The sequence below is a fragment of the Sus scrofa genome, chromosome 6, assembly GCF_000003025.6.
Source record: "Sus scrofa isolate TJ Tabasco breed Duroc chromosome 6, Sscrofa11.1, whole genome shotgun sequence".
Lineage (NCBI taxonomy): Eukaryota > Metazoa > Chordata > Mammalia > Artiodactyla > Suidae > Sus > Sus scrofa.
The window spans coordinates 120,028,029-120,046,421 of NC_010448.4; the positions used below are offsets into that span (position 1 = coordinate 120,028,029).

General features: G+C 46.5%; 1 protein-coding gene across 11 annotated transcripts in view; it reads left to right on the plus strand.

Moving 5' to 3' along the window:
- The window catches only part of FHOD3 (formin homology 2 domain containing 3), a 549,164-nt gene continuing 539,566 nt past the window's right edge, over window positions 8,796-18,393 (plus strand). For 4 of the 11 annotated variants that reach the window (XM_021096274.1, XM_021096275.1, XM_021096277.1 and 1 more), the window contains exon 1: window positions 8,822-9,116. In XM_021096274.1, the coding sequence (XP_020951933.1) occupies window positions 8,952-9,116 (165 nt within the window). In that variant the 5' untranslated portion in view covers window positions 8,822-8,951. Of the gene's footprint in view, window positions 9,117-18,393 lie in introns of all 11 variants that reach the window. The other 7 variants (XM_021096280.1, XM_021096282.1, XM_021096283.1 and 4 more) reach the window with 5 other exon arrangements.

Sequence of the window (18,393 nt, forward strand, 5' to 3'; positions counted from 1 at the left end):
CTCATGGCAATGCCAGATCCTTAACCGGGTGAGTGAGGCCAGGGATCAAACCCACATCCTCATGGATCCTAGTTGGGTTCATTACTACTGAGCCACAACGGGAACTCCTGTTTTGCAATTTTTGATCTCTCTGTGAATGGAAATATATTATACCTTTAAAGGTCAGAGTCTTAAGAATGCGCTATCCTGTGTGTTTCAGGCTATAGGCAACATTCTTTTTGTGTGTGTGTGTGTCTTTTTTTTTTAATTATTATTTTTTAGGGCCACACCCACTGCACATGGAGGTTCCCAGGCTAGGGGTCGAATTGGAGCTGTAGCTGCCAGGCTATATACTACAGCCACAGCAACACCAGATCCGAACTGCATCTGTGAACTATACCACACCCCACAGCAATGCTGGACCCTTAACCCACTGAGCTAGGCCATAGATCAAACTTGCATCCTCATAGATGCTAGTCAGATTTGTTTCTGATGAGCCACTATGAGAACTCCCCCTTTAAAACCTTTTTTCCTTTACTATAGTTGATTTACAATGTTCTGTCAATTTGTGCTGCACAGCAAAGTGATCCAGCCATACATCCAGATACATCCTTTTTTAAACAGTATCCTCCATCATTGCAACATTCTTAACTTGTAGCAAAAAGCAATAGAATACAAAGGTTAAAGTAAAAGAACCAGACTCCATATGGAGTCAGATTTCTTCTTCCCTGTTACAGTTGACAGCCCTAGCCTACATCCTTTCTCTTCCCACCTGTGAGCCATAAATTCCTGAAGTGGGGCTACCTGATCCTGCATGTCCAAACTCTGCCCATACCCACGGCAGTCAGCCTCCTTTTAGACCTGGGAGGCAGGAGGGCTCACTCTTAGGGCGATCACTAGGGAAGACATACCACAGGCCTTGAAATATGTTCAGGGTCATTTGAACAGAGGATTCCATGGTCCCAGGTACCTGGAGGCCAATCTTCAGAGAGAACAGCTCGGGCCCCCGGGGGAGGGGCATGAACACATCTTGGTCCTACGGACTCCTTGTCTTTGAGGGTGTGTGGTTGGGTGGGCAGAGTGAGGCCCTCCAATGCATGGGGACTAAGGCAGGGGCCTCTTTTACTCTGGGCTAAGAGAAATGTTAGTGAGAACTTTCTTGGGTAAAGTAAACTACCCCAAACGGAGAAATGAAAGATACTCAAGGAAAAGCCATTTGTCTACCAGCTCGTCTGCAGTGAAGACAGCTCTGTTATACCCAAGAGCTTCCAGTCAGTTTTCTATTCTTTTTTCTCTTCCCTTCTCCTCTCCTCTCCTCCCCTCCCCTCCCCTCCCATCTCCTTCCCTTCCCTTCACCACCCCTCTCCTCCCTTCTCTTTCTTTTTTGGCAGCATATGGAGTTCCCCAGCCAAGGATCACATCTGAGCTGAGTGAGCTGCAGTTGTCACCTACAGGGCAGCTGTGGCAATGCCAGATTCTTTAACCCACTGTGCCCAGCCAAGGATTGAACCTGTTCCTTCTGTATCTTGGTACTGCAGAGACACCATCAAGCCTGTTGTGCCATAGCAGGAACTTTCCAATAAGTTTTTTTTTTTGTCTTTTTGGGGACATTCTGCAGCATATAGAGGTTCCCAGGCTAGGGGTCAAATTAGAGCTGTAGCAGCCAGCCTATACCACAGCCACAGCAAAGCGGGATCCGAGCCACGTCTGCGACCTACACCACAGCTCACTGCAACACTGAGCAAGGCCAGAGATCAAACCCACAACCTTGTGGTCCCTAGCTGGATTTGTTTCTGATGCACCATGACTGGGAACTCCCCCAATAAGTTTTTAATATGAACGAATAGCCAAGGGTCACAAGAATTTGAGGATAAATTCTACTATAAAGTAAAAAGACTGAAAGAAAGAGAAGGAAAACGAAACCTTCAAAGAACACAGAAACAGTGCAATGAAACAAAAACTTAGAAGAAAATGTAATCAATAAGATCAGAGAAATCCTAAACACAGGAATAACATCCTTTCAAAAGGAAAATCATGGAGTTCCTGTCGTGGCTCAGTGGTTAACAAATCTGACTAAGAACTATGATGTTGCAGGTTCAATCCCTGGCCTTGCTCAGTGGGTTGAGGATCCGGCTTTGCCATGAGCTGTGGCGTAGGTCATAGACATGGCTCGGATCCCACATTGCTGTGGCCCTGGCATAGGCTGGCAGCTATAGCTCCGATTAGACCCCTAGCCTGGGAACCTCCATATGCCATGGGTGCGGCCCTAGAAAAGGCAAAAAGACAAAAAAAAAAAAAAAAAAAAAAAAAAAAAAAAAAAGGAAAATCAAAGAGCAAGGAGTGCTTGAAAATTAAAAACAAGAATGCTGAAGTTAAAAATTCAATAAAAGAGAAGGAACATGTAGTTGAGAAAAATCTCTCAGAAAGTAGAACAAAATCATCACAGAGATTAACAGGGTGGAAAAGTTAAGAAAATTATAGGGTCTGTTTAGTGATTCAATATCCAAATAGTAGGAGTTCCATAAAGAGCAAAGCAGAGAAAGCTGCATGCTGCAAGAACATTCCCACAAATCAGAGAATAGGATCTCTAGGTGGAAAATAGCAATGGAATCTGAACATGATGCATGAAAATGAACTCATACCTGGTTAATATCGGGAGTAATAAGAAGGTTCCAAATGTTCCAGAGAGAAGGAAAAGAAAAGGTTACATATACAAAGTAGGTAATCACTATACCACGCAACTTCTCAATGGCAATATTGAAGCCATGCCTCAAAATTCTGAGTGGAGGAATTCCTGTCGTGGCTCAGTGGTTAACGAATCCAACTAGGAACCATGAGGTTTCGGGTTCGATCCCTGGCCTCGCTCAGTGGGTTAAGGATCCAGCATTGCCATGAGCTGTGGTGTAGGTTGCAGATGCGGCTTGGATCCCGTGTTGCTGTGGCTGCGGGGTAGGCCGGTGGCTACAGCTCCGATTAGACCCATAGCCTGGGAACCTCCATGTGCCTTGGTAGTGGCTCTAGAAAACATAAAAAGACAAAAAAAAAAATTCTGAGTGGAAATAATTTTCAATCTAGAATTATATATCTTGTGTGTTAGATTGTTGCAAAGATGACTGTAATCGTCACTCATATTAGGGTACTGATGCCTCTTTGCATTGTGACTTTCCTTCTCCTATCAGCTAGTGGAATCTAATTCCTTCATCTTTGAATCTAGGCTGGCCTTGATTATTTTGACTCCAAAAATAGTGGCAAAAGTAACACAGTATAAACTCTGAGCCCAAAGTTCCCAAGGTTCAAGAGACACTGCAGCTTTTGCTCTTGAGGTCTTAGAATACTACGCTATAGCTGCCAATGGGAAGAAGCCAGGTCTAACTTATTGGATGGAGGAGGAGAGCTCTCTTTAGCCAAGTACACAAGGTCATTAGATACATTTTCCATCTTCGAGATTACTATGGGAAATAGTTTTCTTAGTTGTTTCATTGCCATATAATACAGGTGACCACATTCCCAGTCTTCAGTAGTAATTTACTTATCCCTTTTCCTAGGACCTGGCTTCTTCACATGGACTTCTTCAAGTCCATATTCCAAGAGGGTGACAGCAGATGATGTAAGGATTCTTTTTTTTTTTAAATTTAGGGCCACACCCATGATATATGGAAGTTCCCAAGCTAGGGGTCAAATTGGAGCTGCAGCTGCTGACCTACGCCACAGCCATAGCAATGCCAGATCTGAGCTGTGTCTGCAACCTACACTGCAGCTCAAGGAAACACTGGATCCTTAACCCACTGAATGAGGCCTGGGATCAAACCACATCCTCAAGGATGCTAGTCAGGTTCACTCCCACTGAGCCACAATGGGAACTCCCATAAGGATTTTTAAGGCTTAGTTTAAGAAGTCACTCAATGCATCTTCCAATATATGCTGTCAAAGTAAGTCACGAAGCCATCCCCATTCAAGGAGTGGGGAAATAACTCCCTCCCCCACCTTCTGATGGGGAGAGTGGCAAGGTCATATTGCAAAATGGTGGGGAAAAAAGGGATGGGAAGAACAACCGGGGCTGTCCTTGCCAACAAAACTACCATACCAAGGCAAGTATGGGGATAGAGAATAAAAACACTTTTAGATTTAAAAGTTCTTATGTTTTCTAAGGAAGCTACTGGGCAATGTACTTACAAAAGTTGAGAGTGTAAACCAAGAAAGAATAAGATATGTGATCTGGGAACCAAGGGGTTCCCATACAAGAGAGATGCCAAGGTAATCTCAAGTAGAATAGGGAAGAGAGAGCCACTTTCCAAATCAGAGCAGGAGGATGGAGGACTGCCAGAGGAATGTTTCTGAGAGCACTGGGGGGAAAACACAGCATTGAGAAATTATTTGACAGAATCGAAGGAGGCATTTTCAGAGCTGTTGCAGGATAGGAAATTGACCAGCTGCTCAAGAAAAAGATAAGCAACTGAAAAAAAAATGAGGCAAGTATTAACTTCAGGAAAAAAATCCAAAAAGTTGTACAAGAAAGGCTATATAATCATATGTACTACTTGGCATAAAAGTAACCAATTTTAACACAACCATCATTTTAGAAATCACTGAAGAAGAATTTACCTAAAATTGTGACACAAATCTACCTGGATAATGGGGAAAGGAAGTGGTCTGTAGTGAAGATAAAACCCTCATGTAGCATGATAGAATGTCGGTGTACTTTCTAAAATTCCTTTATTAGGAGTTCTCACCGTAGCTCAGCAGTTAACAAACCTGACTAGTATCCATAAGGATGCAGCCAGGTTTGATCCCTGGCCTCGCTCAGTGGGTTAAGGATCCAGCACTGCCTTGAGCTGTGGTGTAGATTGCAGATGAGGCTCAGATCTGAAGTTGCTGTGGCTGTGGTGTAGGCTGGCGGTCACAGCTCTGATTTGACCCCTAGTCTGGGAATCTCCATATGCTGCAGGAGCAACCCTAAAAAGACCACAAAAATAAAAATAAAATAAAATAAAATTCATTCATCAAAATACAACAATGCCCTTATATTATTTAGAAATGAGTGCCTCTGGGAGGTGGGGTAGATGGGGTTAAGGGTGGTACAATAGGGAGCTGGGTTTTTTTTTTTTATAACTATTTATTATTCTTGATCTTTTCAACTAAGAGAAAGTATTCCATTACTGAAAAAGAATGATTTCAAAAAATATGTTGAGAAAAAATTGGCTGTTAATCAGAGGAAAAAGTTGTTGCTAAGAGCAATTTCAAGGGAGGATTTCAGGACAGAAATCCTCAAAAGAATTAAGGATACCTATACAATTAACTTTTTTTTTAAAGTTTCATTTTAGATGCCAATCACTATTTCATGTTTTTCAAACTAAAATGGAATGAGACAAATTCTAGTCCTGAAAGTGTTATGGTTTAATAGGATAGGCATATAGGTAAGCAACTATTTTCAGTGCAACATGAACAGAGCTACAAGAGCAACATACAGAAAGCAATCTGAGACCACAGAGGAAAGAGAGACAATTCTTGTTTGGGGTGGAGTTGGAAATGGCTCTTTAGAAGAAGCTGATCTTAGAAATGAGAGCTGAAGGATAAGTGGGTTCAGCTGGCCAACTAGATAGGGAAGAGCATTCCAGGTTGAGAAGCTCACCATGAAAAATCTCGGCATGTTTGGGAAAAGGTAATAATATCAGTGTGGCCAGGGTGTACATTGGGGAATGACAGAGATAAACTCCGGGTGCTAGACCAGGGGAGTTCTTAGAGAGCCTTATGGGTCATGCTAAGGGGACTGGCATGTAAGGGTGACACATGTAATACACATCTTAGAATGATCACTGACTCTGGGGAAGCTGGTTGAAGATCAAATGCAGGATGCAAGACTGGGGAAGGGGGATTCATTAGAAGACTAGCATAGGAAGTGAGGACTAGACAGGAGGAGAGTTGAGAAATATTTCAAAGGCTGATTCAGTGACAGGTCATAGTGACCAATGGCAAGATACAGAACTCTGAGATGACTGCGATGCTCACTCACTCATCAGACATGTCTTGTGAGCCTTTTCTGGGTTAGGCACTCTGCCAGGCACTGGGGGAGAGGGACATAGGGCTGAATACAACACGGTCCCTGCCCTAAAGGGGCTTTCAGTTTAGTGCGAGCACAGAGATAAATGAACAGTACTGTGATGCTCTGCTCTTGAGAGAACAGAGCACAGAGGGACTGAGAAGAAGCTGCCAAAGAGGGAGGTGAACCCAGAGTGGACAGAACAAATGAAGCTAAGGGGAGGAGAGTTTGGGAAGAGAGTGGTCCATGGTGACAGATGCTGCCAAGAAAGCGGGTAGCAGGGATGAGGTGTCCCCCAGATGAGGCAATTAGGATGGCATTGATGGCAGAAGAGCAGAGAGGGCTGCTCACCAGATGTCATGGGATCTGGAGCAGAAGTGGCGAGGAGGGTGAAAAATGAATAAAGCTCTCTTTTTTTTTCCTCCTGAAGTTGGTCAGCTGCCACTGAGAGGCAGGCTTCATAAAGATGCAGCTTTTAAGATGGAAAACACTTGAGTATTTATTCTCATCAGGACCAGCTATATAACTTGTGGATTCCAGTGCACAGTGAAAATTCAGGTCCTTGTATTAAATGATTAAGAATTTTAAGAGTTTCTGCTGTGGCACAATGGGATCGGCAGAGTCTTGGGAGCGCTCGGACGCAGATTCAAACCCCTTCCCCGCACAGTGGATTAAGGATCCCATCTTGCCTCAGCTGCAGCATAGGTTGCAATTGTGGCTCAGATTTGCTCCCTGGGCTGGGAACTCCATATGCTGAGGAGTGGCAAAAATAAAAAAATAAAAAATTAAAAAATTGTGACAACGACAGAGACAGCAGAGCATAAAACCAGTCTGGGGCTCTTTTATGTGCAGGGACCTGTGTGACTGCCCAGTTTGTATGACAGGAAGACAGTCCTGATTCTCTGGGGAAGGAACCCAGGAAAGAAAGAAGAGGGAGGCTGAATCAGTGACAGGGCCTGGTCCCAGCACAACCAGGAAGGGAGGGACTCAGTGTCCAGATGGAGGCAGAGCCTAGAGTAGAGGAAACCTAAGGCTTTTGGTCATCTCCTGAGATGGGGGAGATGGAGGATAGAGATGGAAGGTGGGGAGGAGAGGGTGCTGGAAGGGGAGGACCTCATGCTGATTAAGAGATGGTTTTTCTTTATCCAATAACCTGTGGGGAGAGGGAAGTGGCAAAAGTTTGTGGCAGCCTGAGAGGTGTGGGGAGGCCACACTTCTGGGGAGATATGCCACTGAGAGGGGTTACTGCCAGCAGGCACTTGGCAGATGGGGCAGGAGCAACCACCTAGGGACTGGATAGGTGAGGCCAAGAGAGTGCAGCAAGGAGGCCTCTAAGCTGATGCGTGGGGATTCATGTTGGGATGATTGTGAGAAACAGGGCAGCCAGAAACGGCTGAGGACTCTCTCCATAGGAAGATGAAAATAGTGGTGAAAATGAAAGGGTAGGAGGCCAGGGTCAAAGGAGTGGGATTTGGGAGTTTAGCATTCTGCCCAAGAGCCTGATGACGGGCTTGTCTAAAGGACTCACGCAGAGAGTTTAATAGCAAAAGTAATGAGAGCTAGAAGGTCTGCTGGAATGAGCAGGTGTCATAGATCATCGTTATTTTAAGAGCAAGAGTAAGTGTGCACGTGTGACAGGGAGAGTCCATGGAGAGAGCAGGTTAAAGATGCAGGTGAAGAGTCTAAGTATGGGATGAGGGGTTCGTCTTTTTGAAACCATAAGAAAAGGAGAGAGACACGTTATAGAACCACCTTGTGAAGATGTTGATGTTAAGAGATATCGGGTACATTTCATGAGATCTACTTGATGTATGAGGAGAACAGCAACCTTGGCCATAGCCTGGGAATGGAGGCTATGGAGTTCTCACTGGAAACGAAGGGGGTCACCCTCGAGCAGCAAGGAGTCTCAAGGTTCAGGCCGAAAATCTTCCCTCCAAGTCCTAGATTGCCAGCGGGTCCCTGCAATTCGGTGACCACGCCGGAAGAGACCCCCGCGGCCCCACTAGGTCCATTTAGGGCTTTCAGATACCTAACGGGCTAAGAGGCCGCGGTAATGCAGAGTGTCAACCAGCACCCACCAGGCGGCCCGGGCGCCCAGCCTAGCGCTGGTGTCCCGACCTGCACCCTAGCAGTCCCCCACGCCTCACTTCTGGCGCCCCTGGGCTTGTCTTTTAAGAACAGGTGCCAGATGCCCCCAGCTCACCCTTCTCTTTCTTAGCTTTCTTTTTTTCCCCAAGGGAAATCTCCCCCGGAATCCTCGCCTGGGCTCCAGGTGGATGCCACCACCCCGCTTGCTTGCTGGGGGCCGTCTCCCTCGCCTACTGGGGCCCAGCTGGTTTTCCAAATCCAGGCTGCAGGATACAGGCCGCCGCCGCCTTCATCTGCAGAGTTAAGCCCTCTTCCAGATGGGGAAGAAGCCAGAGGAGGTCCATGCCCCCACCCCGCCTGCACACCCCGGTTTCCAAAGCCCCGAGGGGTGCAGCTCATCCTGGGCTCCCTGGGCCGCGGGGTGCACGTGCAGCCGGCTGCTCAGACAGTGTCCGCGCTGCCAGGGTCTGGCCGCCGGGGGTGGAGGGCTGTCTGCTCCCCGCCGCCAGTGGGCTTGGCGCAGGGCTGCGGATGCTGCGCGAGCAGTTCTCCCTTTCCAGTTCCCGGCGGCGGGTCGCGTGGGTCTCGGCAAGCCGCAGGCGCTAGGAGGACGGAGGAGGGGAGGAGCCGGAGAGCGAGGGGAAGGAGGGGGCCCGACAGCCCCGCCCCCGCCCCGCCCCGCCCCCCGCGGCCGGAGCCCGGGCTGCAGCCAGGCGCGCCGGAGCCTGAGAGCCCGCGAGCCAGCGAGCGCCGGCCGCGGCCTCCCCTGCTCGCGGTGACCCCAGCGTCCCGGCCCGCGGCCCCGCTGATTCCGGGGCCCGCGCCCCCTCCGGGGCAGGGATGCATCATGGCCACGCTGGCTTGCCGGGTGCAGTTCTTGGACGACACGGACCCTTTCAACAGCACCAACTTCCCGGAGCCCAGCCGACCGCCGCTTTTCACGTTCCGCGAGGACCTCGCGCTAGGCACCCAGCTGGCCGGGGTCCACCGGCTGCTGCGGGCGCCACACAAGGTAGGGCCCGGCGGGGCGGTCTAGGACCCCTGGACTCAGCCCCTGCTGCGGGGTGGGGGGGTCCGCTGGGGTAGGGGAGCCGCAGGCAAGCTGGGCTGGTCGCGGCGGGAGGACAAGCGCCCAAGGGCAGACCTCCCCCACCCGGTTAGGCAGAGGGGTCCCAGCACCTGCAGGCTGGTGCGGGATCTCCCCGGCCAGCAAGGAGGACTGCCTCGCGTTCCGGTCCAGAGCGGAGAGGGGGGAGGGCGGGGCCGAACAGGTGCCGCGCGGGCCGGAGGCGGGATGGAGAGGTTCCCCGCACCGCGCCGTTAGCTTGGGCCGAGGAGGCGGAGTGGGGCCAAGACCGGCCCCGAGCCGCGCTCGGAAAGAACCCGGGCCCAAGGGGCTCAGGTCCCTCGGAGGAGAGCCCTGAGCGATGCCCTGGACAAAATCTCTCAGGCCTCTGAGGCCAGTGAGGGCGGCCGCGCGGCCCTGGCGACAAAGCACGCTTCCCAGCAACACCTCTTCTTCCTCCCCTGGGAGGCACCGCGGAGGACGCGGCTCGCGCTGCGATAGTGTTCCGAGTGGCCCCCTTTTCTTAGAAGCAGGTGGCCTTGGGAAGCTTGGAGGGGCAGTCGTTTCATGCGAGGAGGGGCCGGGGCACGGAGGGGCCGCGCGCGCACAAAGCCTGAAATGAGTGTCCCCTGGGAAGAATGGATTCTTAGTCCACCGATAGAGTTTTTGTTTTTTTTTTAACCCTTTTCAGGACAGGCATCTTGCAAAGTGTGTGTTGCAAAAGAGCGCGGCATTGAAAGCTAACCATTTAGTTGCCCAGGAGAACCCTTCCTCCCACTTAAACAGGGTGACTGCACCTTAAAAAATTACTTCCCTGATACATTTTTTTTTTTTTTTTTGCTTAGGGTTCATATCAAAGCTTGTGGATGATTTACTCTTCTTTGAGGACCAACATAGATAAATATTTGGGAGAGATAACCCTTGATGCCAAGGAGAACAAAATTGATTTTTAAAAATTCTTTAGATTTCTGTATGATGTTCACCTGCCTTGGAAGTAGAGAGGGAGGTTGTGTAGAAGCCAGTGAACTTTGGCAGTGGTGTCTATTAGTAGTAGATCAGTCCCCCCAACACTACTTAATGAGTAACCCATTTTTCAGGAATGAGGAGTGGGGCAATTCTGTCTCCTTCTGTCTGTGTTGCTGCAGGATGGATTCAGTTACTGTTCCTGGAAACCTCTCTGGTCACGAAAACAGATTGGATTGGGAGGTGGGTGAGGGAGACAGAATGATGTATTGTGGATTCAGCTTATCAGAATCACTTCTGTGAATTTGTTGGTTCTTCTCAATCAGTGGAATTAGTTAAAAGCATCATGGTTCTTCAGCATCACGGTTGTTTCATTCATTATGGTCTCTGATTACAGTGATCTTTTGTTGAAACCATAGAAGACTCATAATTGTGGCCCTGTGACCTTGAAGTGGTTCCCTTGGATTTCAAACCCTATATACACGCACTGATCTTTCAAGCTGGAAGTGGAAGTACATTTTTATGTTTCCATGGAATAGCCCCATGGCCTTGATCCAGTGTTCCTGGTCTGTTAGGGAATCCTGATGCTCCAGCATTGCCCCTCCCCCACCCCCACCCCCTAGCTAGAAGCCACTGCACAGCAGTTAGACTGGCTGGTGGGACTTTCTGAGATGGGCCTTGTGGAATAAATAAATGGAACCAGGAGATGTCCCACAGAGACCCTTGACCCCTTGTCTTGGAGGCCAGCAAGCCTTAGTCTCAGAGCCTTGCCCAAAGATCTCTGCAGTATAGTCAGATGTTTGGCATTGTTTTTTTTTTTTTTTTTTTTTTTTTTTTTTTAACATGTAGTGCTAACTGAGTAGCTAGTTCTATTAGCCAGGATTCTCTAAAGCAGAATTTAGGGCATTTATATGTTTTAAAATGCTGGTTAATTTCCAGCAGAGAATCTTCTGAATTGGATTGTCCATCTGTGATAGAAAGAGCTGGTGGATCTTGAGCACTTGGTGTGTATGTGTGTACTCTACCAGGGATGTCAATTCACGGTCTCACTTAACACTGTGCACCTCTGTGAAGTGCAGTCTTTACTGTCCCTATTTTATAGATGAGAAAACTGAGGCAAAGAGTGATTAAATAACTTAGTTTCTCCGCTAGGAGTGGGGCACTGAGATTCAAATCGGGTCTGGGAGTCCCCATGGCTGCTGTGCTTCCTGGGCCAGCTCTGTGTGCTGCATCTCCTTGGGCTTCTGTTCTGTGAACCTGGGGAATTCACCAAATCACCGTCCTAGGCTAGCTACTTAAATGCCTGGGGCAGGTGAATGTTACAAGCATGAGTAAGAGCCTTGAGAGAATTCCTGGCCTAATAGAGTTCACAGTCAAAGGTGGGAACAATAGTGATCAATGCTATGAATTAGCTAACAGTGAAGGAGCGGGCAAGCTCTTATCCCGGGGCCCTGCCATGGGTAAGGTTTCTGGGTCCCCTTGAGTCCAGGCTGGCAAGAAAAGGAGTTCCTAGGGCAGGGGGCATTCTGAGGGGTGGAAAGAGGGGAGAAGCATGGCTGTGAGACGTGCAGACGCTCTCAGTGTCCTCAGCCATCCTGCATGGGAGAGTCGACTTTTGCTTGCTTGTAGATGCACATGCAGAAAAGCATGTGGGGCCTAAGACAGCAGCTGGATGGATTTTCACTAAGCGAACACACCTGTGTAACCAGCCCCTCGAAGGCCCCTGCAGAGGGTCCTAGTTTGTCAAGCTCCCCCCAGGGATTCACCTGTGCTGAGAACCCTTGAACTGCTTAACCTCTCAGGTCCTTCCCAGCCCAAACTGGAGTTTCTCCATCTTTTCTTAACCTAATGATATATGTATAAATTTACCTCATGTTTGCTGATTCTGTTAGAAGTTAGCTGTTCATTTAAACCATTGTCTTGGACAAGAACAAAGTATTGTGCTTCTTATACTTTATATATATATATTTTTTCAAACTGCTAGACTGAACTCCACCCCCCCCCAGCTTTTTATGGTTGTTCCAAGAGGGTGATTAAATAAATGATTAGTCTGATAACAAAAAGATCAAAACAGGTACTGTATTTTCAGCAGAGAGAGATTCATTTTGGTGGTTATATGTTTTTTCTGGACTAGGCGAGGCCTTTTGTTTTCAAATGCTGCTTAAACAGGTGTTTATTTCTGGTTTAGTATCTTACGAGGAAAAAAAATCATAAACTTGGACTTCTAATTTAGAAAAAATTGTGTAGTAGAATTAATCGAATCATAGACCTTTCAAAGCTTTAATGTGTTTGGATTGAATATGCTAAAAGCTAAGGCTGAAGGATTCTGGTTTCTTTTTGATAGCCAAACCTGGAACTGTAGACTGTTTTTACAAAAAAAGTGATAACTAGCTTGCATGTCGAAATGGCAATTATGACCTAGTAATTTAATTTAATTTAATTCAGGAATGTTTCGGAGGCTGCCGCACAGTAGAGAGAAGAGTAATAATAGCTGCCAGGTCCTAGTCGGAGCTAAGCACTGTCCTAGACATGTCTTGTCTCACCAAGCCCATGACCACCCCGTGGGTCAGGTGCTGGTACTGTTGCATCGCCCATCAGAAGAGCCCCCAAGCAGAAAAAAAGTCAGCTGGTCCTGTGAGTGGGAAGTTCCCAAGTTGGCATTTGGCACCAGGTCTGAGCTCTAAATGGCTCTGCTTTTGTGTCTTAAATATCTTCCTTCCGCGCAGCCCGCCCACATTCCAGAGTTGCATCTTCTCATTGGATTACCTTTGTCTCTGTGGTTCCCTCGCTGCTTCAGCTATCCCACCTGTAAAATGGGCAATTGCAGTGAGGATGAGAGCCTTGGGGCTCCACGTGTCAGCTGGGTATCACTGGGGCTTTTATTAGAAGTGCATTCTCGGCCTCCCCAGGTCTGCTGAATCAGAATGTGCATTTTCCTAAGATGCCTTGGTGATTCCTGTGGTCACTACAGTCTGTGCAGTGTGGCTCAGGGGTCACTTAGGTCAGACTCTCAGTACGGGGCTGGGGGGGGTTCTCACTGTTTTCCCTGTTCGAAGATAACTTCCTTGGGGGTAAAGACCTGGCTGCCCAGTTCTCCAGGGTTCTCCCGGAAGCTGAACAGGGATAAGAAAGAGTGTGCACTAAGTTGATTGATGGGCATTCGTTTTAGAACACAGATCCACTGGTATTATTACTCTAATGAATTTCCACCTTAATCCTCTTAAGGGACACATCTGTTTGCTACATTACATTAAGATTTTTAAAAGATGAGATCATTAGTAGAGTTGGCAAGTGTGTTGTGTCATACAACATCTTTGGACAAAACTGTTTAAGAATGTTGTATGAACAGCTAAGAGCATCCAAGTTGAATCTGACTTTTCCATAATTAGCTCAGTTGGTTGGAGACTCACTATTGAGATCAGGATCATGGGATTGAACCCTTTATGGGTCACTTAGCTTCGCTTCATGCATGGCCACAGACTGCATCGATAACCCAGCCCGATGTCCAGCAGGTGTGGTCATGTCTCCCTGAAAGTGTCCGGGTTGGGATGGCCTGGTGGAAATCTTTGTTAGCAAAAGGCTGACACATGATGAGCTTGCTGCAATGGGACTTGGTATATAACTTCATTTATCCTTAGGACAGTTCTAGCAGACAGGCAATGGTATCCCCAGTTAACAGATAAGAAAACTGAGGCACATTGAGGTTAGGCAGGTCATCTAAGGTCACACTGCTTTTAAGTGAAGGAGCTGGGATTTAAGGTCTTTTTTTTTTTTTTTTTTTTACTCCAAAGCCTGTAGCCAACTGTGTCCCATTATTAGAAAACCAGCAGAGCACATGCTCTCTGTGTGGGGGTGGGGGCAGGGGCAGGAGCAGGAGCAGCCGCAGCAGTGACTGCATTGCTTTTGCACTAGGCTGCCTGACACAACTTACATGGTTGTGCTCTGGTTAAGTCCTTCCAGTGCAGACGCTCAGGGAGTCTGTGCCTCTTGTCCTCAGAGTCCAACCTGCGTCCCTCTGGAAAACAGCAGGACTCCCTTTGCCCTCCATCCTCCTCCAGACTCTGAAGTGTGTTTTTAATGGAGGCAGATTTAAAACTGATTAACATGCTGAAGCCAACTTGGGAGCGCCCCTCCTCCAGCCTCCTTCCCCCTCCTTTGGTGGCTTATTTCGTCCTAAAGGTGAAACTCTGAACACTTGGAAACCTCTTTGTCCTCACACGGAAGACAGTCACCACTCCTGGCAACCCCCACACTGTGTCACTTGCAGGTGATGCCTCTGTTGCCTGTGGCCAGCTCAGGAATGTCTCCGATGTAAACCTGGCTATTGAATGGGCATAGCTGGTTCCACGTTTGTGGGGCATTTTTAGCCTTGGGTTTGTCAGCATCTGCTCCTTTACAGAGACAATCAGACTGCTTTTTTGTTTTGTTTTGTTGTTTTTGCTATTGTACTGGGATGTGATTCTGTGCCTTGTTCTGAACTAAGTAAGAAAGAATGGGGAAAATTAAGTTACAGTGAATGTTAAGCCTCACCACAGGGATATAATCAGCCAAATCCAGATTGTGGGAAATTATAGTTTCTCCAACAAATAAATTGCAAAGAAAAAAAAAAGATGGAATGAAAACTTAGATTAAAAGGAATTTGAGACAGATCGTCCGGTTACTGTGTGTGGCTCTAACTGGATGCTGATTCAGACAAACACATTGTGACTAAATAGTTGAGATCGTGTGGAAACTTGAATAGTGACATTAAAAATTATTAACGAGGAATTAATAAAAATTTAAAAATAAAATTAATAAAGATACTTAACAAAGTTATTACAGTGTGATAATAGTATAGTACTATATTCAAAGAAAAGTTTGTATCTTTCAGAGATACATACTGAAATATTTACAAGTGAAATAATATAATGGTTGGAATTTCCTTCAAAATAATCTAGGATGAAGTGTAGGTAGGTGGATGAATGTGTAGAGGGAACAAGATAGACCATGAGTTAAACCTGGACTATGGGTATATGGGGGAGTCATACTATTTTCTATATTTTTGCATATGTTGAACTTTTTTTTAAAAAAAATAAAAGCTAAAAAAATTAGATTATGAGTTCTAATGTTGCCTTTGGGATCAGAATCCTTTCACTAGGTGTCCCTGTGTGTCCTGAGTGTGTTTGCGATGACTGGGACAGCCAATCACCAGTGCCTCCACTGATATTTTCCTTCCTACCCTGATAGTCATATTCTCCTTAGGATCTTTGAAAAACAAGTGTATGGGATATCTGTCTTTTAATGTTCAGGGTATCTTCCTAGGCTCCGTGAGTTCCGATGGTGAAGTCAGCCATCATCAGTTACCTAAACTCTTAGTTTAGCAAAGAAATATTAGGGTGGTGATATTATACATGGAGCTTTGGTAGATGCAGCTACATTTTTTTAAATTCACTTTTTATTCGAGTATAGTTGATTTACAGTGTTGAGTCAGTTTCTGCTAGATGCAGCTAAATTTTTTTTATCACTACACCGAGCTATTGCTAAGGCTATATACTTAGTGATATCAGGATAAAAGTACTCAATTTCCCAGTGGCTCTTGGAGACTGTGACGTGCTTGCATGGCCACATCAGGATGTTGCTCCATTGCCAGTGAGTGGGTTTGGACTCCATCCTCTGTGCCTCAAGAGATAGTGAACGTGGAGACATTGTAACACATGAAAATATAAGTTGATTGTGTACCTTGGCACTCTTAGCATTATAGGCAACTTTTGATTTCTATGGACAGATGAACCCATTTGTCCATTGGCTCTTGGGGAGAGGAAAACTCATGAAAAAAATTAAGTTGCCATGTATCAGCAAAATTATCTATAAACCCAGAAGTCTGTTTTTAGACCCACATAGTGACTAACTGAGTCTACTTTGCTTCTGTTTACAACTTGGAAACATACCTTGTCTTCCCCACTTAGGTTTGGCACCTAGAACATTTGACTCCAAGGGAAAATGAATTTAACATTAGAAAAAAAAACAACTCTCAATTGTTGAAGATGTCAAAAAAAAAAAAAAAAAGGGAGAATGTTCAACAGCTTGAATTTCAGTATAGAAAAATACTCCCAGGTTTGGCAAGAATGACACAGAAAATTTAGTTTCTGGGTCACCTCATCAAATATTTTTAGCATTCTTAGAAAGAGGAAAACCCAGAAGACTTTTTTTTTTTGGTTATTGATTAGGCTACTCAGACTCTTCATACAGCAGTATTACACCAGGGGATAAAATGCCAGGACAAGCAGAAGTGCACAGGACAAGCCAAAGATTCTTGTGAAGTTCTCAGAATAGAAGGTAACTGATGCATCTCCTGACTGGTTCATCAGATCCCCAGAGTGGCCTGGGGTTCATGGCAAACGCTGGGTGGCCAGACACTGACGTGTTTAGGGCAGGTTGGAGATTGAGCAGTAGGTCCTCAGAGGGGTCAGTGAGATGAGAAGGACATCCTTCTGGCTCAACCAGTCACATACAGCATTGCAGCCATTCCCTGGGTTGCCTGATACTGGCTACAGTTTTGACTAAAGAAGTTTATACCAATTTCATTGTATACCACTTTAGCGCAGGTTTTGCTTTATCTGTGATTGAAGGCCACCTTCTCCAACCCTCCCCTTGTCAGAATGTTAATCCGGAGTTGATGGTAGCATCCTTCACAGCTCAGGGAAGAGTGAGTGTGTGGTGGTACAAAGGTTGCTGCAGCCGGTTGAAACAATGCTGTCCCCCTTCTTTATCTGTAGTTTTATTAAATCAAAGCAAAATTTAATGTTAAGTATGCTACACCCTCTGGAGACCTGGTTTCCAACCCTTATGACCGGGGTGAGGGGACTTCCATCTGCTCCTCTGATTTCATCACATAGGCTGCATGCAACCAGAGGGGTGCAGGGGCTGGACCCTGGGGAAGCACCGACTGAGGACCTGAGGACCTATATTGAGTCACAGGGAGTTTGGCAGACTTGGAGCTCTGTTTCCATTGCCTCTTGACTTCCATCGCATCAGCCTTCAGGGGTTGTTTCTGGGCTCCCTGCTGCCTGGTCCAGCAGTGTCTTCCTGTGTGAACACCCCACTGTCTCACTCCTTGTAGTTGATAGCAAGTCTTGATGGGGTGGGTTGGAGGTTCCCTCCTTGTCTTGGAACATGACCATTATTAACAGGGAAAAAGAAGGTTGGAGAAGATCATATAGGGGCCATTCAGTGTTTCTTTCTTTCTTTTTTTTTTTAAAGGTTTTTATTATTATTATTATTATTTGCCATTTCTTGGACTGCTCCCGTGGCATATGGAGGTTCCCAGGCTAGGGGTCTAATCGGAGCTGTAGCCGCCTGGCCTACACCAGAGCCACAGCAACGCGGGATCTGAGCCACATCTGTGACCTACACCACAGCTCACGGCATTGCCGGAACCCTAACCCACTGAGCAAGGCCAGGGATCGAACCCGCAACCCCATGGTTCCTAGTCAGATTTGTTAACCACTGAGCCACTACGGGAACTCCAGTTTTTATTATTTTTTAAAATTATAGTTGATTTACAATATTCTGTCGCCTTCTGCTGCACAGCAAAGTGACCCCCCCGCCCCCGCGCGCCACATACATTTCAATGTGAGGAAGAACCTAGGAATCAGGCCTAGTGTAAAAGAAGAAAGAGTAAGATCACATCACTTCTCTGCTCTCCCCGCCTCTACCCCCTCCCCGTCCCCCACCATTCAGGGTCACTCCAGAGCCCTGAGTGACTGGCCTGCCCCTCCATGAGGGCAGGGTTGGTTGCTTGGTTTTAATTTCTATTTGGTTACTGATGTAGCCCCAGAGCCTAGAACAGTGCCTGGGACAGAGTGTAAATAGAAAATTTACATAGTGTAAAACAGTAACTCTTATAAAATAATGAATAGTTGTAAAGAGTAAATTTACATAGCGTAAAACGGTAAATACCATAAAATAGTAAATAGTGTAAAATAGTAAATTTATATGGCATAAAACAGTAAATACTGTAGAAGAGTAAATAGTGTAAAAGAGTAAATTTACGGAGTGTAAAACAGTCATTGTGGTTGAATGAGTGAATTGTCATACAGCGTAGAGCTGGATCCATGCAGAACTCCTTCCTGTCACACACCTTCCAGCATCTTCTTCATGTTCGACCGTGAGCAGTTGGTTGCCCCCCTCCCCACACCACTTCAAGTGTGGCCTTTCCCCATTTTTGAACTTTGTTAGAATTTACTCTTTATTTGTCCCTGATTTTTACCCGGAAAGGTAG